Source organism: Marmota monax, unplaced genomic scaffold (assembly GCF_021218885.2).
Source record: "Marmota monax isolate L192 unplaced genomic scaffold, Marmota_monax_Labrador192_F-V1.1 WCK01_AAM20220418_F8-fsc00001, whole genome shotgun sequence".
NCBI classification, from domain to species: domain Eukaryota; kingdom Metazoa; phylum Chordata; class Mammalia; order Rodentia; family Sciuridae; genus Marmota; species Marmota monax.
This window is the reverse complement of record NW_026693777.1, coordinates 21859424-21885334: the sequence shown is the minus strand read 5'-3', so window position 1 is coordinate 21885334 and position 25911 is coordinate 21859424. Positions and strand designations below refer to the sequence as shown.

At 37.4% G+C, this 25911-nt stretch overlaps 1 protein-coding gene across 1 annotated transcript in view; it reads right to left on the bottom strand.

Moving 5' to 3' along the window:
• Positions 1–13151: 13151 nt before the first annotated feature.
• Positions 13152–25911, bottom strand: part of LOC124104354 (coiled-coil domain-containing protein 170-like) — a 47347-nt gene continuing 34587 nt past the window's right edge. The window contains exons 8-12 of the mRNA XM_046461245.2: positions 24429–24740; positions 23121–23321; positions 17702–17911; positions 16483–16698; positions 13152–13403 (exon numbers count right to left, since the gene is read on the bottom strand). Coding sequence (XP_046317201.1) covers positions 13242–13403; positions 16483–16698; positions 17702–17911; positions 23121–23321; positions 24429–24740 — 1101 coding nt within the window. The 3' untranslated portion in view covers positions 13152–13241. The remainder of the gene's footprint in view (positions 13404–16482; positions 16699–17701; positions 17912–23120; positions 23322–24428; positions 24741–25911) is intronic.

The following is a 25911-nucleotide window of genomic DNA, read 5'->3' as shown; positions in this document are numbered from 1 at the left end:
CAGAAGCGGTTCCCCAGAGATCTAGTTACACTTGCAGCCCCAACGCACGTCCCATTTAAGCCCCACTGCTGTGGTAAACTGGTGGCTAAGACCTTGGGAGTCACCGCTTGTGATATGGGGGGTTGGGGGTCGGGAATCCCCTCTGCTTCCCTACAGACATGCCCCCGGAGAGATCCCTGAAGTTTCCTGGCTGCTTGTATCTGGCTGGGGTGGGAGTCACACACCTGCTAAAGTGGATTCTGCTGGGAATGAATTCCGTTGGCCGAGCTCCGATGACGTCACCTCTCTGCTATGGCGGGCCCCAGGCTCCTTGCCAGAGTGTTCGAAGGGAGGGGTGGGACTGGTCCATCCTCGGTTGGCCTCAGCTCCCGGCTCGCTATTTCATGAAGGTTTGGCTAAAGACCTCTTCCTGCCAAGCTGCGTCTCGGAGTCTAGCCACCCAGTCACAGTGGCTGCGGGTGGGCCGGCAGCCGCGCTGCGGCGCGCGGACAGCAGACAGCGGCTGGCGGATCTGGACCTCTGCATCTCGTGGCGGGGATTCACTCATCTGAGGCAAACTGTTACTTCCAAAAATCCTAGTAACTCCTGGCTGGTCTCTCTTCAGTGGAATTTTGCTGGGAGATTTTCCGCAAGTAGAATCTAAGTGTTATCTATGTGTCTTTCTGACCCCATCACTGAGGGGGTATTGAAAGCGCTGCCTCTCCGCCCGCCGCCATGTTGGATCCTTGGCTAACACTTTGAAACCTAACCTGATAGCTATCTTCATTACATTCTACAATGGATAAAGTTGAATTGCTGAGTCATTGGGTAGACATTTGGTTTTAGAAGATATTGCCAAATACCTATTTAACCTCCCACAAGCAATATATGAAATTCTTGTTCCTTGCCAACCTATGCCAATCATTTTAACTACCAGCCCTATTTGTAGTTTATTTAGAGACAGGGTCTCACTGAGTTGCTTAGTGCAATCGCCATTGCTGAGGCTGGCTCTGTCTCAGCTTCCAGAGCCACTGGGATTACAGACCTGGGCCACAGCACTCAGCTTTCAGTTCCTTTTTAAAAAAAAAAAAATTTATCTAGGGGCTGGGATTGTGGCTCAGTGGTAGAGCGCTCGCTTAGCATGTGTGAGGCCCTGGGTTTGATCCTCAGCACCACATAAAAATAAATAAATAAAATAAAGATATTGTGTCCAACAACAACTAAAAAATAAATATTAAAAAATTGTATCTTTTGTTCCCACCCTTTTATGCAACTCTGGACTCAATAAGCAGATTCAGTTTCCAGATTTTAATCAAGTAACACTAGAAAATAAGCTGGGAGAAAAAATTATTAAAGAAATGATGAGGGCTGGGGATGTGGCTCAATGGTAGGTGCCCGCCTAGAATGAACTAGGCCCTGGTTTTGATCCCTAGCACTGGAGAGAGAGAGAGAGAAGAAAAGCAATGATGAAATTTGCCTCAGAAGGAATTGAGGGGGAAAATAGAGGCAAAATAAGAAATGGGGAAGAAAAGTCCTGAAGTGGTATAGGTTCTGGATATGGGAGAAGATTTGAAGAAAATTGAGAGTAAGGGGAAAGAGAGAAAAAAAGATTTTAGGATGTGAAAAATATGGGGGGGGATGGAAGGTATATTATGAATTATGAATAACTGATCTCTTTATTACTTGAAAGAAGCAAATTAAGATAGAAATTCCTTTCAGCTATTTTTAATCTTTGCCTTTTCTGGTTTTCTTTTTTCTTTTTTCTCTTTTTCCTGTTTTAAGATGGGATCTTGCTGCATTGCTCACACTGTCCTAGAACTCTAAACTCAAGTAACCCCAATACCCCAGGCTCCTGAGTAGCTGGGACTGAGGCATACACCACATGACACCACAACATGCCCAGCTACAGTCAACAACTTTTAACAACTGAACTGTTCTTTAAAAATGGAACCCCACACATACATTGGATCTGTGGAAATTTGCTCTACCCACAGACTACATGAACAATCTGTTGGAGCTGAAGAGGACTCCCACTACTTCCTTGAAAAATTTCCCCCCCAATAGGCTTCTATAATATCTCCCTGGCTGGCATCTTAAGAATTCTTATCTACTGACCACTCCCCAACTTTCCTTCACTTAACGAAGATTTGGGGACAAGTTCACATTATTTTTTTAACTATTTTTTTTAGTTGTAGATGGACACAATAATTTTATTTTTATTTGTTTATTTTTATGTGGTCCTGAGGACTGAACCCAGGGCCTCACATGTGTGAGGCAAGTACTCTACCACAGAGCTACAACCCCAACCCCAAAGTCACATTCTTCTACACCAACACATAACTTAATTCTGTATTCCAATGGCTTCAGATGATGACACATACAACAATATAGTTTTGTGATTCACATACTTATTTAATTCCAATGCCAGCTATGTTGATGCATGCTTATAATGCCAGCTACTCAGGAAGCTGAGACAAGAGGATTGCAAGTTTGAGGCCAGCCTGTGCAATATAAAAGACCCCATCTCAAAAAACAAAATTGTAATTCTGATGACCTTTGCCCATGCTCAGTATATTAGTCAGCTTTGGGTCACTGTAGCAAAATACCTGATATAAACAATTGATAAAAAGGTTTCAGAATTTCTCTGTGCTTGGTGGGCTCCATTGCTTTTGGGCCTGTGGTTGGATAGTAGTACATCATGGTAGAAATGCATATAGTAGAAAATTGTTCATTTCATGGCAGTCAAGAAACAAAAAGAAATGAAGAGGAAAGGCTGAGATCTCAATATCCCCTTTAAGAGCACACCCAATGACTTAACTTCTTTCCACTAGGCCCTACCTCCAAAATGTCTCACTAAGTCCCAACAGTGCCCTAGGCTGGCAACAAAGACTTTAACACGTGGCACTTTGGGGGAGACTTGACTAAAGTATTTACCATAGTACTCAGTAGCACACTGTTGAAGCTAGCTCATTCCAGTTCCTGAGAGCTGATTATTCTTAGCTTTTTCATATCCCATGCATAATGATATTATATTGATAATATTGGTAGCTTGAAATCAGTCATGGTGAATCAACAAATGCTACAATTTGGAGTGTTCTTTCTTTCTTTTTCTTTTTTTTTTTTTGAGCTGGTTTACCAGTACATGACTGCCTCTACCATTCTTCACCTACACCCAGATCCAAACAAAAACAATCCTAAATTTTGTCAACACACTAGAAATTTAAAACTCCAATATTCATTCTCTAACCACCACCTCAACTCTCAGCTCTCTCACAGTCCTAGTTCCCCAATGCCTTCTCTTCAGTATCGCAGAGACCTTCAGGCATGATGTGCACTTTCTCTCCACACATCCAAGGGCAGGAAGGCTTCCAGTCAACCATGCTGTACTGTTTCCTTTTATTCTCCCTAGAGAAGAGAAGGAACAATTTAATCAACACGTATCAATATTATTGTGTAGAGTAATATAAGGTAACAAAAATTCTTTTTCTTTTAAAACAAATCAAAATTTACTCTAATCTTCATCATGAAATAAATTTTTGTATATATATATATATATATATATATATATATATAGGATTTAGGATAATACTTTGATGATTATGATATTTATGGTATCACACACAGACTGAACTACTTCTACCACAATAACTTCCCAATGGCATCCTTTAATTTGGATTTAGAAATAGAAGGAAACTGGAAGTAACTATATTGCAACAAAGAATAATATATGTGAAAATTTGACATCCTATACTCAAATAGCTTAGATACTCAAATGACTGATTTTATGACTGATCTTGCTTTATTTTTTATTTTTCTAAATATATTTTAGTTGTAGGTAGACATAATAACTTTATTTTATTTAGTTTTTTTATGTGGTGCTGAGAATCAAACCCAGTGCCTCACATATGCTAGGCAAGTGCTGCATCACTGAGCCACAACCCCAGCCTTGGATCTTGCTTTGAATACCAATTGCTAGAATGGTCATCTCTCTCTCTCTCTGTTCTAAAAGTTCACTACCATTTCTAAAGTTACCTATAGTTTCAATTGTATTTCCATATTTTCTACATCCCCTCCTTTCTTAGGATTATAGTCACAGGGGCTGGGGATGTAGGTCAGTGGTAGAGCGCTTGCCTTGCATGTATGAGGCACTGGGTTCAATATTCAGCACCACATAAAATAAATAAATAAAATAAGGTATTGTCCATGTACAACTAAAAAAAATTTTTTTTAATAAAATAAAAAGGGCTGGGGATATAGCTCAGTGGCAAAGTGCCTTTGGGTTCAATCCCCAGTACCCACCCCATCACACACACAAAATTACTCTGGAGATATGTGATACACACAGAAAAAATCATATATATGTGTATATGCTTGTGTAAGTATGTATATGTGTATATATATGTAGATATAGAGTGTGTGTATATATGTGTATGTGTGTGTGTGTGTGTGTGTGTGTGTGTGTGTATAGTTGGAGTCCCAAAATGAGAGAAAGAATGAGTCTGCATAATAATCAAATTGTTTATAATTAAAAACAGAGAAAATCTTATAAGCAGCCACAGGGATTGGGAAGAGTGGGGAGACTCATTACCTTAAAAGGCACAACCATAAGAGTATAAAAGTGACGGCTGACTTTTTAACAGACACCAAGGCAGTCAGACAATAGAAGAATGATATCTTAATGTGCTGAAAGAAAAAACTTCAAACCCAGAATTCTATACCCAGTAAAATACCATCCATGAGTGAACATTAAATAAGAAAGTTTTTAAGAAAAAAGAAAATTAAACAAAAAGCCTGAAGAATTCACTGCTATAGGAACTGAAGCATTAAAAGTAGTTCTTCAGGGGCTGGGGTTGTAGCTCAGTGGTCGCGCACTTGCCTAGCATGTGTGAGGCTCTGGGTTCGATTCTCAGCACCCACCGCATATAAATAAGTAAAATAAAGTTCCATTAACAACCAAAAAATATATTTTTTAAAAAAGTAGTTCTTCAGGTTGCTGGAAATAATTTCATTGGAGAATTATAGGAATAAAGAACACCAGTGCAGTGGGGATATAGCTCACTGGTAGAGTGACTACTTAGTAAGCATGAGGTCCTGGTTTCAATTTCCAGCACTACAATAAATTAATTAATTAAAGAGCACCAGAACAGATGATTTTAACAGACACCAAAGCAGTCAGACAATAGATAATGGTATTGGGAAACAGACATAAACATGATAGTTAATAATGACTATAAAGGGGCTGGAGTTGTGGCTCAGTGGTAGAGCACTTGCCTAGTACATGTGAGGTGCTGGGTTCAATCCCCAGCACCACATAAAAATAAATAAAATAAAGGTATTGAGTCCATCTACAACTAAAAAAATTATATTAAAAATAATGACTATAAAAATAAGGTCTGGGTGGGGTTATAGCTCAGTGGTAGAGCACTTGCCTGGCATGTGTGAGGCACTGGGTTTGATTCTCAGCACCACATGTAAATAAATAAAAATAAAGTTCCATCAACAACTAAAAGAAATATATTTTAAAAAAATAAAAATAAGGTCTCATGGGATTTGTATTGTGTGTAAAAGTAAACATGGCAAAAATAGCACAGTAGGTATGGGATAAATTCAATTAAACTATCATAAGAGTCTTAATTTGGGGAAGAAGTTATAGAAGTATTGAAGTAAACTATAATAAATCAAGTATGCATTTTAAAATCTCTAGGGCTGATAGAATAGCTCAACAGTAGAGCTCTTGCCTAGGCTGAAACAGAAGGAGCCACATTCAAGGTTAGCCTTGGCAACTTAGCTCAGTGGTAGCAGGCATCTGGGTTTAATCCATAAAACTTCACACATGCAAACATACACAAATTTATAATTGCAGATTTTTAAAAAATTCACTATTTTAAATCATGATGGATATTTAACTTATACATAAAATCAAACCTTTCAAATCTGTGTATTCCAGTGTTCATCTTAAAATCAGATTAGTATATATAGATTAGAATGTGATTTCATTCCCCACATTAAAATTGTCCCACTTTTTAAAAAGTGAACATTATACAAATAATGAATTCTACAATTCCTAATAGAAAAGAACTTTGCTAGCTACTGTTTAGGCCACACCTATTTTGCTTTATGGTAGGTACTAAGGGGGAGTGTAGTCACTGTCTATTCATTCTACCACCGAAACTTAGTGGCTTATGACAACAACCATAAATTATCTAACAGAATTTGAGAGTTTGAATTTGAAGGATCCAGTTCAGGGCCTCCTTGTGACATTGTTGTTAAGATGTCACCTGGAGAGGCAGTCATTTGAAGGATTGACTAGGGCTGAAAAATCAGCTTCAAGGTGGCTCATTCATACCACTGTTGGCAAAAGTCCTGAGTCCCCACTGGCTGGGAGTAGACTTGTCTTGCACTGCATGAGCCTAACAATAGCTCTGTTTGATATGTCCTCATGACCCAGCAGCTGGTTTCCCTCAGGGTGAATGATCTAAGAGACAGCAAGAAGGAAATTGTGATCTATTGACATAATTCCACTTCCACCATATTCTAATCAGAAGGAGGGGAATTGGCTGTGTGTGTGTGTGTGTGTGTGTGTGTGTGTTGCTGGGGTTTGAACCCATGGCCTTACACATACTAAGCAAATTGCTTTACCACCAAGATATATCCCCAGTCCTTTTTTTTTTTTTTTTAAATTTTTTTTGAAACAGGGTCTCATTAAGTTGCCCAGGCTGTCATTGAACTTGCAGTCCTCCTGCCCCAGCCTCCACAGTAGCTGGGATTACAGTTGTGCACTATCACATCAAGCTAGATTCCATCTTTTGAAGGAAAAGAAAATCAAATAATTTGTGGTCTTATTTTAAAACAACCATATGAATGCTGTTTTGTGTGGGAATTTGTTTGTTTTCCTGAAACAATGTTGTTAAGAACTGTATCTCCCAGCCTTGGGTATATAAAGATGAATAAAAGAGGCAGAACTCTAATGGAACTTAAAAAAGAGACAGTAAACAAATATAAAAATTCATAAAATACTTTTAGGTGGTGATTTTAAAAATAGAGTAAAGCACTAGTGATCAGAGATCAAATGAGGGAATACTTTTTGATAGTGTGCCTAGAAAGGCCTTCTGTGCTAAGATAAATGGGATTGTACTATATATTCTATTATATAACCTGATTTTATCATTAACAAGGCCATAAGTCTTAGCTTGGGCTGCTATAACAAAATACAGACTGGGTGACTTATAACAAGACACTTGTGTCTCACAGATCTGGAGCCAGAAAAGTTCAAGATCAAAATGCCATTCAATCATGATGAGTGTTCTCTTCCCATTTTAAAAATGGCTGCTTTTTCACTATGTCCTTACACAGCAGAGAGCTCTAGTTTCTCTCTCTCCCATCATGAGGCCCCACCTTCATGACCTCATCTAAACCTAATTACTTCTCATAAAAGCCTTCCCTTCAATAACATCAGCAAATTAGGGGTTAAATCTTCAATGTATCAGGTATGGTGGTGCATGCCTGTAATCCAAAGGACTTGGGAGGCTGAGGCAGGAGGATTGCAAGTTTGAGGCCAGTGTCAGCAACTAAGTGAGGATCTCAGCAATTTAATAAGACCTTGTCTCAAAATATAAAATAAAATGGACTGGGGATGTAGTTCAGTGGTAAAGCCACTAGAGTATTTTTATCTAGAGCAGTACTGTTGGCACACAGTGGCCACTTATTAAGTACTCGCTCAGGTCATACATAGACATATCAAGGTGTTTGAGGTGCCAAATTTAGAGAGAAGGCATCTGGTTTGGGGCCTTGTCCAGACACAGCTTTAGGCAATATTCTTTAAAGTTCACACTCTCACCTGTACAGTGGGGTTTATACCATATTCCTCAGCATAAGAGACAGTTCAAACAGTCAAGCTGGGTGTGGTGGCACACACCTGGAATCCCAGAGGTTCAGGAGGGTCAAAGCCAGCCTCAGCAATTCAGTGAGGCTATAAGCAATCTAGTGAAACCCTGTCTCAAAAAAAAAAAAAAAATAGTATATGTTTTTAAAAAGATAGTGTAAGACACAATAGTTTAATTCCCTGCAATTTACAGGAACATGTTTTAATTACCCTCTAAATTTCACTTGTTCAGATAATGACATAATCTAAGTATACACTTTTTTAAAAATATTTTTTTAGTTGTCAATGGACCTTTATTTTATTTATTGATAATAGGTGCTGAGAATCGAACCCAGTGCCTCACACATGCTAGGCAAGTGTTCTGCCACTGAACCACAACCCCAGCCCTAAGTATATACTTTCAAGGGCCCTTATGTTACATCGTATCTGTAGAATGTCAAATTGTGTGTGTGTGTGTGTGTGTGTGTGTGTGTGGTGGTGGTGGTGGTGGTGGTAGGGGTGCTATCAAGATTTCCTGTTGAACAACTCTGGAAATAGTCATGTGTGGAATAATGACTTTTCAGTAAAGGACTGACCACATTTACAATGGGGTCCAAAAAGTTATATTGCTTAGTGACCATGTAGTCCTCTTAGTTCATGCCCTATCATGGTCGAAATTGACTAAGAAACGCATTTTGTTGAAGTGTTCCTATCATAAATCCACACATGACTGTACACTAAAATCACTAAATCATACACTTAAAATGGGTGCATTTTTATGGTATGTAGATTATACCTCAACAAAACTGCCAATGAAACCAAACGAAATTTTCTAATTCCATATACGGGAGTACTGTAAAATATTCTCCGAATTTAAGTATAAGAAAAAAAAAATACCCAAGAGCTCCCCAGCACCCACCCCCCAAAAAAGAACCCTTGTAATAATAAACCATGCCATTAGTTGAAACAGGCTACTTAAGAAACAGCTAACTGGTCAGGTCCTAAGTGATCTATCTGGACGACTAAACTACATGGGGAGGTTGAACCTGGGCTCGGTAAGAACCTAGCCAGGGAGCTGGTGCAGAGAAAGCAGAGTCAGCGGACTCGGCGCCCAGCGGGACCGTCCTCACCCACACCCCAGCGGCCTAGTCGGTCCCGCAGGTTCCCGGAGCAAATGCCAAACTCTGTCCTGCTCCCAGAGGGACGCCTACAGGGAGGAGCTTGCGCTCGGAGGGTCAACCTCATCTCGCGGACCCGCGGCCCGCGTCCGTGCTCCAACCCCAGGTCTGGGGCGGGGAACCACACGCCCTCCAGCTCGGTCACCATTCCCAGCACAGCAGGGCTGAAACAGCCACGGGGCTTCAACCTTGGCTGGCACCAGGTTCGCTCACGAGTTTTTTTTTTTAAAGTCACTGGCTCCATCTCAGACCCTAGGAATCAGAGGCCAGCCCTGAACACTGTCGGTGGCGCGACTGTGAGAGAGTCGTGAGCCGCCCAAAAGACCAAGCTCAAGGTCTGCAGTCGCTGCTGCACGGGGCGGAGCAGAACTTTCTCGAGAAGCCTAGACACAGCAAAGCGTCCCCAGGGCGCAGATTCGTAGCAGAGACGCGCCTCCAGAGCCGACGAAACGGATCCCGCCAGGCCGCCCCGCCCCGCGCCCTGATTGGCTGGAACGGAGGCGGGTCCCACCCCAGTCAGAGGCGCGCTCTGCACCGGCTCTTTCCACCAACCTATCATTTCCCCAAACAGCCATTTCTGACGGCCTTCGTTTTTTTCTTTGCTCTCTCCCGCCAGCAGCGTAGAGTACCAGCACCCACCACAGTTAAATACCCAACCCTTTCACCGCACAGGCGCAGTAGCGCGGGTTCCCTGAACTGTTGGACGCTAGCGGACTGTTCCGAGAAGTCGCCCCGCCAGTTTGGCCGCACCTACAGTGGGAATTCTATAAGGGACTCACGTGCTAGAACGTGGTCGCCACGTAAGCGGAGGACTTGGGGCTGGGACGTTTTGCACCGTAGGACATTGAATAGGGTGTTCCTCTTTGCGGAAGGGGACACTTGTAGGGGAAAGGCGGGGCTAGGTGGCTGAGGGAGGAGGCTGATCTCAGACTGTCAACGCCTGAAGACACGTTTGTTTGGCAGTTGAGGAAAGGAGCCTGTATCAGAATGTACCTAGTGGCTGTGCCGCTGGCTCCTGTCTTTTGCGGGTAAAGAGCTCCTTTAATCTGACCAGAACATGTTCTGCCAGAGTAGTTGGGGCTGCCTGGAATCTCACAGAACTCAGGAATCCAGGTCACATTCTTTAACTTTGATATAAAATTCGAGTTCAAAGAAGTGCCAGGACTTTATCAAGTGTGCAAAGCTGTTTAGTGACAAGTTCAGTAAGAACAAGGTCTTACATCCCATTACTTTCCCCACCATACATACTTGAATCTTATTCACCTTGCTTAAGAGAACCCCATAAATTTACCCCTTTTCCTCAAACCTATGTTTACCATCTCTTAGGTTCTGGCCTCAAAACCACCTTCTAGTTTTGACCCTGAGAAATTTAGCATTTCAGTTGACTTCTTGTTTAATCCCAAAGGAGTTCTGAATGCTTAACCAATGCATTTGGTTGCCACACTTATTTACTTTTTTTTTTTTTTTTTTTTTTTGGTAGATGAGAGTTTGGGACGATTATAAGCAATGCTGCCATAAATAATCTAGTAAATGTCTTTTTGTATAATATACACACATTGCTAGTTATATACGTAGGAGTAGAATTGCCTATTCATAAAGCATAAATGTATTCAATTTTAGTAGTTGTTAACTATGGTAGGCACAATAAATAATTATGCCCTTATTCCTGGCACCTGTATTACGTTGTATGGCAAAAAAGAATGAGGGCTGTTAATCATCTTAAAATAGGGACATCAGGGCTGGAGAGCACTTGCCTAGCAAGTGTGAGCCCTCAGTTCTATCCCTAGTATGACAAAGTAAACAATTTAAAAAGGGACTTCATTCTTGATTGCTCAGGTGGGCCCAATATAATCACAAGGGCTCTTATATGGGGAAGAGGGAGGCAAGTAGAGCAGAGGAGAACCAGAGAAATAGTAGTATGGCAAAATTGGGGATGGCCTGATGACCCTGGATTTATTTCTGTGGTACTGGAAATTGTACCCAGAGATGCTCTACCACCACACCCTTTTTATTTTTGAGACATGTCTTGCTAAGTTGCTAGGGTTGCCCTCAAACTTTCAGGTCCTCCTGCCTCAGCCTCCAGAGTCACTGGGATTACAGGCATGCCCTACTGCACCCTACTGACCCTAGATTTAAAGATGGAGGAAGGAGGCAATGAGCCAATAATGTTGGCAACCTCTAGAAGTTGGAAAAGGCAAAGAAAAAGATTTTCCTCTTTCCTGAGGAACACAGCTCTACCAACAACTTGATTTTTAAGCCCAGTGAGACCTCCAAAACTGTAAGATAAAAATTTGTATTTATTATCTTAATTTTTCTACTTATATATTTACCTATTTTTATTTCAGCCAACAAGCTTTATTTGTTATGGTGACCCAGGAAATTAATTAACAGTTTTCCCAAGTAATTTTATCAATTTTTATACTTAGGAAGCTTTGAGAAAAAATAACTGAGCTGGAACCTCTAATAGGACTAGAAAAAAGAAAGTTTATTAGGTGATTCTGATGCATCTTGAGAACCAGTTATCTAAACACTTATATCTACATCTGTCCTTGAAGAACAATGTGCAGTGATTTGGATTGAAAGCATTTCTAGAAAAAATTGTCCCAGATATTTGAAGGGTAACTCTCCCTAACTTGCTCAGAATTAACATAGTTAACACTTTTTACAATCCCTCTTCTGTGAATAGCCAGTTCCTGTTCCAGGCAGGGTGTACCCCACATTTTCTCTTTTGCTAGACCAAGAATATTACTCCCCACCCCCATATACTGGGATTAAACCAAGGATCAAGGAAATTCTTCAGAGGAAGGATAAGCAAGTTTTTTTTATGTCCCAGCCATGTATCCTAAAGTCCAGGGAAAGAGTGCCTTATTCCTCAGGTTTGCACATCAGCTTCCTTGGTAAGGACACCAACTGATGGGCCTCACTTGGCAGTAAATTTACAAAAGTTCTGGGCAGTTTTTATCACAAAGATGTTAACAAAAGAAACAAAGTGATCAACTGTTGAAATTATAAACTACTTGAAGCTAGTACTCATGTACTTTCCTGATAGATGTCAAATATCACTGTTTCCCCTTAAATTTTGAAATATTTCAACTAAGAATACAAGTTTCTGATTCACATTCTGCTTAAAATCCTGTAATTCTTGAAGTATATCAAGATTCCCTGGCATACAGTTTGAGAGTCACAACTATGACAATTTAGAAGGTGATTCTCATTTTTCCTTAAATGGGTATTTTTTTTTAAATGGGTATTTTATATAATCATTTTCTTCCAAAGTGCTACTTCTGTAAGGTCCAATATAACCTGATCCCTCCCATGCTAAGGAGCCCTCCAAAACTAAGCCAAACAGGAGACCCTTTGCAGTGACCACAACAGACATTGAATCCCACATGCTTGTTCAGATTCTGACCTGTTCCCACAGAGGACATATTGGGTAAATCTAAGACCACCTTGGAAGATGAACAATTTCCTACTTTAAATGAAATATATTAGAAATTATACTATTTTTAAAAAGCCCATAAACTTAGAAATCAACCTACCATTAGGGAAACACTGACAGACACTATTAAATGTTAGGAAAATAAAAAACAATGTAGTCTGTTGCCTGACAAGAATTGTCAAAGACCTTCCTACCCCTCAACATTTCATATTTGCTATTCATACTCTGTTAATAAAATGTATAAGATAGATTCAAATTACAGAATTTAACTTTACCTGGATTCTTAAGGGGGATTTTATTTTTAGTTGTAGATGGACACAATACTTTATTTACTTATTTTTAAGTGGTGCTGAGGATCGAACCTAGTGCCTCACACATGCAAGGCAATCACTATACCACTTAGCTACAGCCACAGCCCCTCTTAAAGGGGATTTTTTTAACCCAATAACTGGTTCATTCTAGAAACAGACTATTAACTATGAATATAAATATTTCAACTAAGAATACAAGTTTCTGATTCACATTCTGCTAAAAATACAGCTAGTGATTAAAGGTCATTAGATAATTGTTATGTATTACAAAGTAGCAATCCAAACTAGACTATAATAAAGGTATTGAACAAGATTATTTACAAAGACATGTTAAGTGCCAAACATCACAGGAGAGAAGAGACTTAAGTAAAATTTTTCCACTGCATTTTATTCATGATACAGCATATTCAAGATGCCGTAGGAAACAGCTATATCTGCTCAGTTCTTGGCAGCAATTAAAAGGCAGAACTTGTTTATTCATTATCTTGTCCAGTCTCACAATCAGAAGCAATCTTTGATTTGTTAGATATTTCATAAACTTGTATAATAAGCTTTAACTGATTGATGATTTCTTTGTCTGCTGTTTTCATGTCAAATCCCAACATCTTCAAAATAGTTTCTCGAAAGTCACCAAGCTATAAAGAACCACCCACAAAAATCAAGATATGTCATTAGTTTCAGTCACCAATTTATTTTGCACAATGAAATTAATATTAGAAATTTGGTCTTATTCAGCTTTTCTTTTTAAATGTAATATATGCTACATTCAAATGGTATTTTTAAGCTAGAAAATTAGTCTCTTCTATTCCAATAATTCTTTAAAATTTCCTTTATATTTTTCTTATGTTTACACTTTAGTAGATTAGACCTATTTTTTTTTACATCTTAATGTTTTTCACCCATAAGGCAATTAAATTTTGTTGCTGCTGTTGTTTGAGATGGGGATTTTACTATGTTGCCCAGGCTGGCCTCCAACCCTTGGGCTCAAGTGATCCTCCAGCCTCAGCCTCTTACGGAACTGGGACAACATATGCACAACCACACTTTTTAGACTTCTGGTGTGCTTTATGATAATAGAAGTCCCTTAAATATATATCCATCCATCCTCCAAAAGCCACAGTGATCTAGAAAGAGCACAAATAAAAACCACCCATAAGGGGCTAGGGATGTGGCTCAAGTGGTAGCACGCTCGCCTAGCATGTGTGAGGCACTGGGTTCAATTCTCAGCAGTACCACACAAAAAATAAAATAAAGATATTGTGTCCACCTAAAACTAAAAGAAAAATCACCCATAAATCCATGCTTAAAACAACTAAAGAATATCACAGCCTTCAATCTGCATTGAGTGGAAATGAATATCCTAAACTAGTAGGGGCAGCTCCAGAGGAGGGTGCTACTCGTTTCCACTGTTGTAGAACACAGATAGCCTTACCCCCAGGAAATGGGATAGTTCTCAAATAGGGAAATACAGAGAATAAATCTGAAACCTGATAGTGAGGAAGGAAAAGAAAGAGGCCTGAAAGCATAAAGACCAGAAATGGCAGTTCTAGAGGGCAAGGGGAGGTTGGAGAGTTTGGAAGGGTGAAGTGTTTCTTAGTGGCTTGGTAATAAAGGAAAAGGAAGAAGTAAACAATGAAATTAAAAGACATATACAAACAGGAGAGTATGGCAGAATCATACATTACACAAATTCCTACCCCCAAAATAAAAGGCTTGTTCTAGTGAACTTCAAAAACTGCATCTACCACCTCAACAAAAGAGGGCGGTGTTGAGTTAAGAAACCTAGTAAGTAAACCCAACCTACAGCTACTAAAGAAGAAACATGAAAACCAGGACAATTAAAAGGATTTCAAATTCAACAGATAAATGGCAAATTAATATCCATAGAGAATTGCTTTAGGAAGAGTCAGGTGGAGTGGCACACGCCTATAATCCCAGCAACTTGGTAGGCTGAGGATAGGAGGAATTCCAAGTTTCAGGCCAGCCTCAGCAACTTAGTAAGAACCTGTCTCAAAATAAAAAGGCCTGGGGATGTAGCTCAGTAGTAAAGCTCCCTTGGGTTCAATCCTCAGTTCTCCCTCAAAAATAATTGCTTTAAGAATAAGCAGTATTATCAAAACTGTTTAGGTGATGAAAATATGCCCCCCACCCCGGAAAAAAAAAAAAAAAAAACCAGTCACAAAGCACAGGAAACATGTTTGACACAAAACCCTGAAGTGAATTAAATCTTAATTAAATGAGGATTTGCAGACATGGAAAACAACAACAACACCTTTCTTTGAATTATACATTTAATAATTCAGAATAAAACCATGTCCAAGATGTCTAATGAATACAGAAGATATGATCATTGAAATCAGGCAAGAATAACAGAAAATCTTTTCAGAAATGAGGCGTGAACTACAAAGTGACCAAAGGAGGACCAGGGTTGTGGCTCGGTGGTAGAGCACTTGCCTAGCATGTGGTGAGGCACTGGGTTCAATCCCTGGCACATTTAAAAAAAAAAAAAAGTGACCAAAGGGGAATAGACTTTACTGAAAATATAAGGGGCATTGAAAAGAGAGATAAAAACAACATAGAAAATGAATATGTAGGGGCTGGAATTGTGGCTCAGCAGTAGAGCACTCGCCTGGCATGCGCGGGGCCCTGGGTTTGATCCTCAGCACCACATAAAAATAAATGAATAGAATAAAGGTATTGTGTCCAACTACAACTAAAAAAAAAATAAAAAAAGAAAATGAATATGCAGAAAATAGAGGGAAAGAGACAAAGATGCAGAGAGAGAGAAAGGAGAAAACACTAATCTTATGACTTTGGTATTTTTGTTTTGTTTTTCAATCAAAACAGGGTCTCAGTAAGTTGGTTAGGGCCTTGCTAAGTTTCCAAGGCTGGCTTTGAACTTGTGATCCTCCTGTCCCAGCCTCCTGAGTCTGCTTTGAGCATATCATCAAGAATTTGGAAAAGTTTCAAATTTTTTAAGCAACTAATATGGAGATGTGACATATACTTTAAGAGTGGCCCAGAATGATCAGTTAGCCTTTTAAAAAGTCTGTTAAAATATTTGCCTTGTAGTGAAGCCCTGGGATTGGATCCCAAGCACTGAAAAGAAAAGGAACAAGAAAAAGAAAAAAAAAAAAAAGGAAGGAAGAGAAAAGGAAACAAATTTGCTTTATAAGTATAGTGAAAAATCTAAGCAAGTTTAGAAGTGTCATTTTATTCTAGAATGTGACACAAACAATAACATACATGGTTTCCTCTGAGCTTCCATTCTCTAACATGACCCTATCCTCCAAACTAAAATAATCACATATCCCATTCCTAAGCCATTGTGGGATTCTCCAGGGAGAAATACTTGATTTAAACTGGCCCAATAAGATCCCTTCTGGAATTTTTCTCTCCCATCACAAGAACTAAATATGAAACTCCATGGCTGTCATTGACCATGTTTCCTGTCATAGGAAAAAAAAAAAAACACTGGTAGTCAGACAAACTGTCACACAGATGCCAAGAAGTCAGTGAAAAAGGTCCTATAAAGTGCCCGGTGCTAGTCCTAGGGCCTAGGTTCATCTCTGACTTCACAGAGATTAGTTTAACCTGTTTTTGATACCATAAGTCAATAAATTCTGTTTTGTCTAAGTTAGTTAATGTAAGTTGAGGTGGGTGTGTTTATCATTCCAACTAAATTAACTTTAATATAGTAATAAGATAAAAAACCTCTTGTTCTTGTCCTGACACTTCAAGCGTGTTCTTGGCTATGGAGAGCTCAGGAGTGACAGTGTCTAACATCTGACGGGCCTTCTCTTTGTCTGATCTTGCCTCTTGCTCTGCAGAGTCGGATGTAGTTTTCAAATCATCTATATTCATAACTACCTTCTCCTTCATTGTTTCAACTTTTGTTAAAGATTGCCTGAGCTTCATAATTGTTTTGTCCTATGAGAGGGTAAAATGTGGATGAAAGAGAGGAGACGACTGTGAGTTGATCTCCTATAAAAAACAGACAGGCTTGATAACTCGTGTTTTTTTTTTTTTCCCCATCTCTCTTTGAAAAGAGGTATGATTATGACTTAGATCTGAAATTTCCTCCAAAATCTCATGTGTTGAAGGGTGTCTCATCACATATCCAAAAACAATAGAGCCAAGTGATCCTGGATTGAAACCTCTGAAATCATGAGCCAAAATAAATCTTTTTCTCTTTTTTTAAAGTTGATTATCTCTGGTATTTTGTCACAGCAATGAAAAGTTGATGACCACATATGGAAAAGAGAAATAGTCCACAATTTTTCAATTAAGAGGCATTTCTACCATTCATAATCATTTAGCATTTATATAAACTGAATTCATGGATTTAAAGAAGCTTAACACATTTTCCATGTCCTTAAAGGTCTTACAGCCTACATTAAACAAATACAGAAATGGATAAAATAATTGGTTCTACAGTAAGAAAAATATTGGTGATAAAATAGCATATCAGTTGATCAATTATTTAGTGTGTATTTGGCTTAACTCACAATCTACTTTTGATATAGGAAAACTGAATCTAGCTCCAAAGAAGAGAAAAAAAATATCCATTAACCCAATAAGAAACTACAATAAAACTAAAACGAAAAGAAGCAAGGGATTTAAAATCATAACATTCAGACTACCAGTTACCTTTGAGAAACAGGGAGGAGGATACCTGGGGGTTTCAGTGGGATTGGTAACATTCTGTTTTCTAAAATGATTGATGGATTCACAGGCATCCAATTTTATTTTCCTATAGTAATACATATTATAGAATAACATATTATATATTAATGTTACATATTATTCTGTTTGTATATAAAATTATTTTAATTTATTTGTTCTTTAAAAAGTTCAATAAGAGCTAATGCAGTTAAATAGGAATGGACCAAAACTTTTATGAATTTTTGAAAACTTCATTTCCTTTACTTACTTTAAGGACATTTATTTTTGTCAGTTGAGTTTTCATATTTTTATTTGATAATTTCAAATCACTGAGCTGTTTCTGAAGTTTCTGAATTTTCTCCTCCAATATTGGCGTTGTAATAATCTGTAAATTTTGCTGAATATTCAACAACATTTCTAATTGTTTGAACTTCTTGTTATGCTTATCTACTTGAGAATTCGGAGTTCTGAAGTTTTCCTTTGCAGAAATTAACAGTATTGAAATAAATAATTGGCTTTAAAATGTTCTATACTAGCATGATACCAATCTATTCTAGAACAATAAACTGTAGGCTTAACAATATTTACATAAGTAAAATATCTTTTCAACATAAATACACATTATTAAGATAATCGGGAGACAAAAATGCTACAATAAAAGTGATGTCTATTGCTATCAAGGGTAACAGTTAAACAGACAATTTGTAAATACTTAGCAATAGTGTAGATTAATTCTTCTTTTCTAGGAATGTATTCTAAGAAAATAATGAGTATTTGTATAAAGATTCATGTACAGAGATATTCTTTACTACTCTATTCATAATGAAAAATAAAAGAAATACAAATGTCAGGAAAATTACATATGGTAATAATACATTCCCTAGAAATTGTTTAAAAATATTTATTAAAAGAAAATAATAATATATAGTTAAATGAAAGAAACAGGATTAAGAAAAACTATGCTTATCTCAATTGTTAAAAATATGCACTGAGGAGCTGGGGCTGTAGCTCAGAAATAGAGCGCTTACCTCTCATGTGTGGGGCACTGGGTTTGATCCTCAATACCACATAAAAATAAATAAAGTTATTGTGTCCATCTAAAACTAAGAAAATATTTTTTAAAAAATGCATGAAGAGCCAGGCATGGTGACACACTCCTGTGAGTCCAGTGACTCAGAAGATTGAAACAGGAGATTGCAAGTTCAAAGCCAACCTTAGCAACTTAGTGAGGCCCTGAGTAACTTAGTGAGACACTGTCTCTAAATAAAAAATAAAAATGGCTGGGAATGTGGCTCAGTGGCAAAATACCCCTGGGTTCACTTCCCAGTACCAAACAAACAAACCAGACAAAAATAATATGTATGGAAAGTAATCAAAAGAAAACATTATAATATGATATATGATAACACCAGTTATTTCCAAATGGTGGAATTACTGGTGATTTTGGTCTTATTCTTTTCCTATTCTGTGCTTTATAAATCTTTATAATGCACATGAATTAATTTTATTATGAGAAAAAAAATAGTTATTTAAAATATCTTGACAAATGTAGCAAATGTATTAAAACATTCAAAGAAACAAAATAGATAACACTGGATAACAAAAATAAGAATGGCACATTTTTCTCAATAACAACACTGGAGCCCCAAAGATAATTAGAAGAATTAATGTTTTCTAATCTCTGTGTGAACTCAATTATCAATCAAATGTGAAGATTTTTTTTAAAGACCTTTTTATTTATGCAAGTACTCAAAGAAAAAGTATCTTTCCCATGGTATCATTTCTTAGGAAGTTCTTGGAGGATGTATCCAAGCAAAATGAGAAAGTAAACCAAAAAAAAAAAAAAAAGAAGAAAAGAAGAAGAAGAAGAAGAAGAAGAAGAAGAAGAAGAAGATATGAGATTCAGAGATTAGAGAAGAAAAGTCACAGGATCACAGCTGGGTCCAGACCCATAGAGTAAAAATCAAGATCCCCAGTCTTAAGGAAGAAAATGAAAATTTTGAGAGAGAGGGAAAAATATCATATTTTTATAGACTAGTGGATCATTTGTTATAATATTTAAGGGAAAAACAAATGAATGTTGAAAATTACACATATGAAAACACAAGGAAGGTATATTCACTCTAAGGAAAAGTGCAATGCAAGAAAGGACATGTAACAAGAACATAGTACTTTGTAACTTTTGTAAATATTTAGTTGTCATAGTGAAGTAAATATTGATTATGGATCTCTCCCCAAATATCAGTATATCAACTATATTTGGGAAATAGCTAAATGGGAAAGTGGTATAAGAGAGATAAAACTTTAATATGAAATCAACAGATAATGTCTGAAATAGAAAATTCAAGATGTAGTAGTATAAAATTATTTAGGGAAATGAAGGTACTACCAGAAGCAACAATCAAAAGAGTTAAAAATAAAAACAGCCCTTGTTCTATCTTGTCTCCAGGCAAGTCTGGAATTCTTGTACTGTATTTTGGTCAAAAGAGGAGTTAAGCATACTAAAGAGTAAAATTTTCTATGTACTTTTTATAGTCTGTTTAAATATCCCCAGGAGAAATCCTGTTATTAAAAATGTATGGACTAAAAAAAACCCAAAAAACAAAAAAACACAGCCTTGCCCTACATTTCACTTAATGGCAGATGAAGAATTAATTCCACAGAACACGTTTAAAAGAACAACAAATGAGATGGATTCAAACTAAAAAGCTTCTTCTCAGCAAAGGAAACTATCAATAACGTGAAGAGAGAGCCCACAGAGTGGGAGAACATCTCTATTACATGCACATCAGATAGAGCACTAATCTGCAGGATATATGAAAAACTCCAAAACCTTAATACCCCAAAACCAACCCAATCAATAACTGGATTAAGGAACTGAGCAGACACTTCTCAGAAGATATAAAAACAATCAACAAATATATGAAAAGTGTTCAACATCTCTAGCAATTAGAGAAATGCATATCAAAACTACTGTAAGATTTCATCTCATTCCAGTCAGAATGGCAATTATCAAGAATACACTCAACAATAAATGTTGGTGAGGATGTGAGGGGAAAGGCACACTCATACATTGCTGGTGGCACTGCAAATTGGTGTAACCACTCTGGAAAGTAGTATGGAGATTCCTTAGAAAACCTAGAATGAGGTTTGGAGTTGTGGCTTAGTGGCAGAGTGCTCGCCTAGCATGTGTGAGGCACTGGGTTCGATCCTCAGCAACACATAAATATAAAAATTAAAGATATTGTATAAGTAAAAGTAAAAAATAAATATTAAAAAAAAGAAAACCTATAATGAAACCACCATTTGACCCAGTCATCCCACTCCTTCCTTGGTCTATACCCAAAGGACTTAAAATCAGCATACTATAATGACACAGCCACATCAATGTTTTTAGAGGCTCAATTCACAATAGCTAAACTGTGGAACCAACCTAGATGCCCTTCAAAAGATGAATGGATAAAGAAACTGTGGTATATGTACACAAGGGAATATTACTCAGCATTAAAAGAGAATAAAATTATGGCATTTGCAGGTAAATGGATAGAGTTGGAGAACATCATCATGCCAAGCAAAGTAAACCAATCCCCAAAAACCAAAGGCCAAATGTTCTGATAAGTGGATGCTGATCCTTAATGGGGGGAGGGAGAATGGGAAAAATGGAGGCACTTTGGATTGGGTAAAGGGGAGAGGAGGAGGGGAAGGGGCATGGGGGTAGGTTAGAGAGTGGAATGAAACAGACTCATTACCCTAGGTAAATGTATGATTGCACAAATGGTGCGACTGACTCTACATCATGTACAACCAGAGAAATGAAAGGTCTGAGGAAGTGACTCAGTGGTAAAGCATCTTGGGTTCAATTTCTAGTACCCATAAATAAATAAATATTAATATACTGATGGGTCACTTTTTCAGATATTAATAATCTACATATTTATAATTTTGGTGATTGACATTGTTTGATAATTTGGTATGTTTCATTTGCAGATCTTATTTCATATTCCCCATTAGGATTTTGCAATGTTCTTCATATAAGTCCTTTATGTTTCTGGTACAATTTATTCTTGGTTAATACAAAGAATGCTTGTATATACAATTGGTTACTGACAAGAAAGAGGAAGAAAGAGGGCTGAAAAATTATTATTTTTTTTCTTAAAATCTTTTAACATGATTAAAAGGGTTGTGGAAATCATGTTATTAGCTTCCCCCACACACACTTTACTGGGAATTGAAACCTAGGGTACCCTATCATTAAGCTATATCCCTAGCCTTTTCATTTTTTATTTGAGACAGGGTCTCACTAAGTTGATGAGGCTGGCCCTTGAACTTGCGATCCTTCTGCCTCAGCATCCTGAGTAGCTAGGATTCCAGGCACGTGCAACTACTCCTGGATTGCATATTCTTAAATTTCAATATAGCATTTAAAATAATTTTGTGTGGAAATGAATCATTATCAGTCACATATGTAAGAGCAGAGATAGAAGCTGCACTCATCTTTGAATTCTATGGAATATGTCTTTTTTCCCCTGGTACTGGGTTTCAATCCAGATGTAGTTTGCCATTGAGCTGTATCCCCAGTTTTTTTATTTTGGTTTTTGTTTTGTCTTTTTTTTCCCTAAGATAGGGTCTTGCTAAATTGCTGAAGCTAGTTTCAATTTGCAATTCTCCAGCCTCAGCTTCTTTAGAGGTAAAGTTGCACACAGATGGGATTATAGGTATGTACCACTGTATTGGTTTATGGGTATTTTTTTTAAAACACCATTTCCTAAAGTGCTGGAAGAAAAACTTAGAGCTCCAGCCAGAGGTATAGCTCAATGGTAGAATGCTTGCCTACCATCCAGCACTGCAAAAAAAAAAAAAAAAGAGTTCCATAAATATTGGATTGGAGCTGAGGATATAGCTCAGTGATAGAGTGCTTACTTAGCGTACTTGAGGGCCTTGGTTCAATCCTCAGCACCACAAAAATTTAAAAATTAAAAAAAATGTACATATGTGTGCATATATATATATATATATATATATATGTATATTGGATGCATGAATGGGCTGAAAGGCCAACTGAGTCATTAGTAAATAAGTGAGTGATATTACACCTTGAGCCACAGCAATTATAGAAATAGTATAAAATAGGTTAAGGTTCGACAGGTAATTCAGTGAAGAGGTAGCAAAATAGAAACAGGACTTCCTGAAAACAAATTGAATTGCAACCTACTCGTTTCCATCCCACTTTTAGGACTGCCTTTTTCCTTATACATTCAGGGAAGCAGAAATTGGAGAAGATAACAGTTTATACAGTGATTATTCAAGGAATATCATCAATGCACCTCACTGACACTCATCATATTTAGCTGTCACAGTGCCTGAAATTCCACCATTAGAGAATCATTCCTTGGCATTCCTTTCCTTCTAATTCTCTTCTAAAAGTGTATTAAGATATTTATTAACATATCTGTCATAATAAACATCAAATATGTGCACAGTAAGGAAATGGAGATATGGAAAGAGGAGAGGCTTTTTGATAAAATCAGAAACTTCAAGGATCTATAGCAAATCCTCCCCTTTTCCATTAGGAGAAGTATATATAGTATGAATAGCTTTAAACATTAAATAATGTTAAGGTCATTAATAAAATAAAATATGATCATTTCCTTTATCAAAGAAATGCCTGTGCTTCAGTATATTCTTACTTTATTCCTGTCCAAGTCTGATTTCCTTTGAAAAAAGTCATTGATACCAATGTTTCCATCTAGACGTTTCAAGGGTTTTTTTTGTTCCCTATAATTTTCTCCACCCTGAGGTGATTCTTGAGCAGTTTCTTCGTAAATCTGATGCAGCTGTTCCAATTGCTTAGTGAGCATCTGAATTTCCTGCTGTAGGCCTTCTGTTCTCTTTTTAAAAAAGGAGATATTTTTCAAAAACTTCCTGATGATCCATGCTTTCTGCATCATTTCAAAACTGTATGTTCTAATTATATTGATTTTGTGATGACATTAAATTACAAAATAGATGAATAGGGAAGCCTTTTAAGAGATACTTTTAAGAGATTTTTAGTACTGAGGAAGTTGTATAGTGAATTTTAAGTGTGCAGAGTTTTTTGGTTTTGTTTTTTTTAAAATGGATGGGGTTGGAATATAATTCAGTGGTAGAGTGCTTGCCTAGCATGCACAACGCCCTGAGTTTAATCCTCAGCACTGCCACTGTCCCTGCCCCCACCCCCAAAAACCCAAAATTGGAACACAGATTATTGTGCAGTAGGTTTCACTAACACATTGAATTTAAGAAATACTTATCATCAGCTGAATTCCAGGGTGAGGAATCACAAAATTTTACTAAAATGATTTGGACACGGACAAGAAGATATATCCACATGAACATGTTGATTCAGTCTTTTGATAGACTTGACCAGTAAATTAAACTAACTGATCTGAAATTTATTTATGAATGTGTTTTTGATACTGGGACAGAGCCAAGGGCCTCATTCATGCTAAGCACATGCTCTACCAGTAAGCTACACCCCAGACCTGAAAAGTTGTTTAACTGCACCAACTAAACTAACCAGTGTTGGAGCATTATGAAAATACTATCTTCCCATAGCAATATTTTTAAGTTAATATTTATTGAACTTATACCAAACTGTACTAAGCATTTACCATTTATTAACCAATTCAATCCTTTCAACCACTCTGTGAGATAGGAACTATACCCCTCTCCACCATTTTACAGATGAAATGGAGGCACAGAGAGAATAAGTAATCTGCCCAGGATCACACAGCTAGCTAAGGGCAGAGCTGGGATTCATAGCAGGCCTCTGTGCTCTTAGTGACTATGCTATACTTTTTCCAGTGTCGTAAGATGACCTATTTCTCTTCTTTCACTATGGAAATACAATCAAAATTACAAGTCAGAGCCATACAGTATACTAAATTAGATAATAGCAAAGTCTATATCTTAAAAGAATCAAATAGGAAAAAATAACTTTTTTTTGATGTACTTACAGATTTCCAAGAGAGTTCATTTTCACTGATTTCCAGTATCCTTTCTGTCACAGCTTCCTCTGTGGCTGGTATGGGAACAATGCTATCACTCACAAGAGTAGACAATTGACTGAGGAAATTCTGATATTGAGATTGTTCGGTTTCAGTTTCCCATCCGCATGAATATGGCTGTCTGTCTAACTCTGGTGCTTGTTTATCCTTTTGTATCAAATCTTGTTGACATCCATCCCAAATTTTCTGCTTGTGATTTGGTTCTTCAGTATGAAAAATGTCTCTCTCAAAGTTGTTGGCCATGAAAGCTTCTGTCTTGTCCTAAATATGCACACAAGTTAAACTTCTCACTTGAAATTAAATACAGAGACTTCTATTTTCCTTCTTTTGAACTACAAAATATAGTAGTAGCACAAAACTTCAGGAGACCCTCAAGAGAAAGAATTAAGATTCACAAGAGAAACTTGGGCATATATTCAAAATAACAAATGGGAACAGCAAAAGTAGAAATTAAGCTTAAAGAAGCAGCTAACCAAAAATCCCCAGTTGATGAAGGTAGAAAAAATTGAGCTAAAAAGTGTAGAAGGAATGTAAAAAAAAATCATCATCATCATTTTGTAACTCCTAATGTAATAACTGATCTAAGCAAGAATCAGCAGTGATGGGCTGGGATTGTGGCTCAGTGGCAGAGTGCTTGCCTCACAAGTATGAGGCATTGGGTTCTATCTTCAGCACCATATGAAAATAAATAAAATAAAGGTATTGTGCCCATCTACAACTAAAATTTTTTTTAAATCATCAATGAATGCTAAGACCATTAGTGAAAAATTGGCAGAGAATTGAATATTTTCCTAAAGAGTTATGATTATCATATATAATTTAATAAAAACAACCTTGATAACATGAGAGTATAAATGAAAGTCGTATTTCTTTTCCCTAACCTTTCCTTTATGCTCCTGTAGTCATTCTGCTTCCATTGTAAACATGACAGGAAAAAAAAATTACAGATAATGCATGTACCTCTTTCCCTTACTTCCCACAGCAGAATTCCACCTTATAACTTCAACAAGACTTTCTTCCCACCTTCCTGTCACCTTTTGGTTCGGGGAGCTAAGTAAGCAAGTTCAGTTTCTGGGCTTTTTATTATGAAACTGAGAAATTCAAGAAGAGCAAGAATTGTGGAAGTAATGGTGGGTTTGTATCACTAAAAGCTTAGGAAGAAACAGCCACAGGAATAAAGACTAAGGGAAGAAAAGGTCAGAACTGCATGAACTTTGACTCTGTGAGAGTTTTTCAGAAATGTGTGAGTTTTACAACAATACTTGAGAGAGAGAGAGAGAGAGAGAGAGAGAGAGAGAGAGAGAGACTGTGAATTCTAAATTACTTGAGAGGGGCAAATAAAGAATACTTCAAAATACTTTGAAAGTAGTTGCTGAATTTTTTTTAATGAAACTCCTCCCATTAATCAGATCGTATAGGATCTTATCTTACA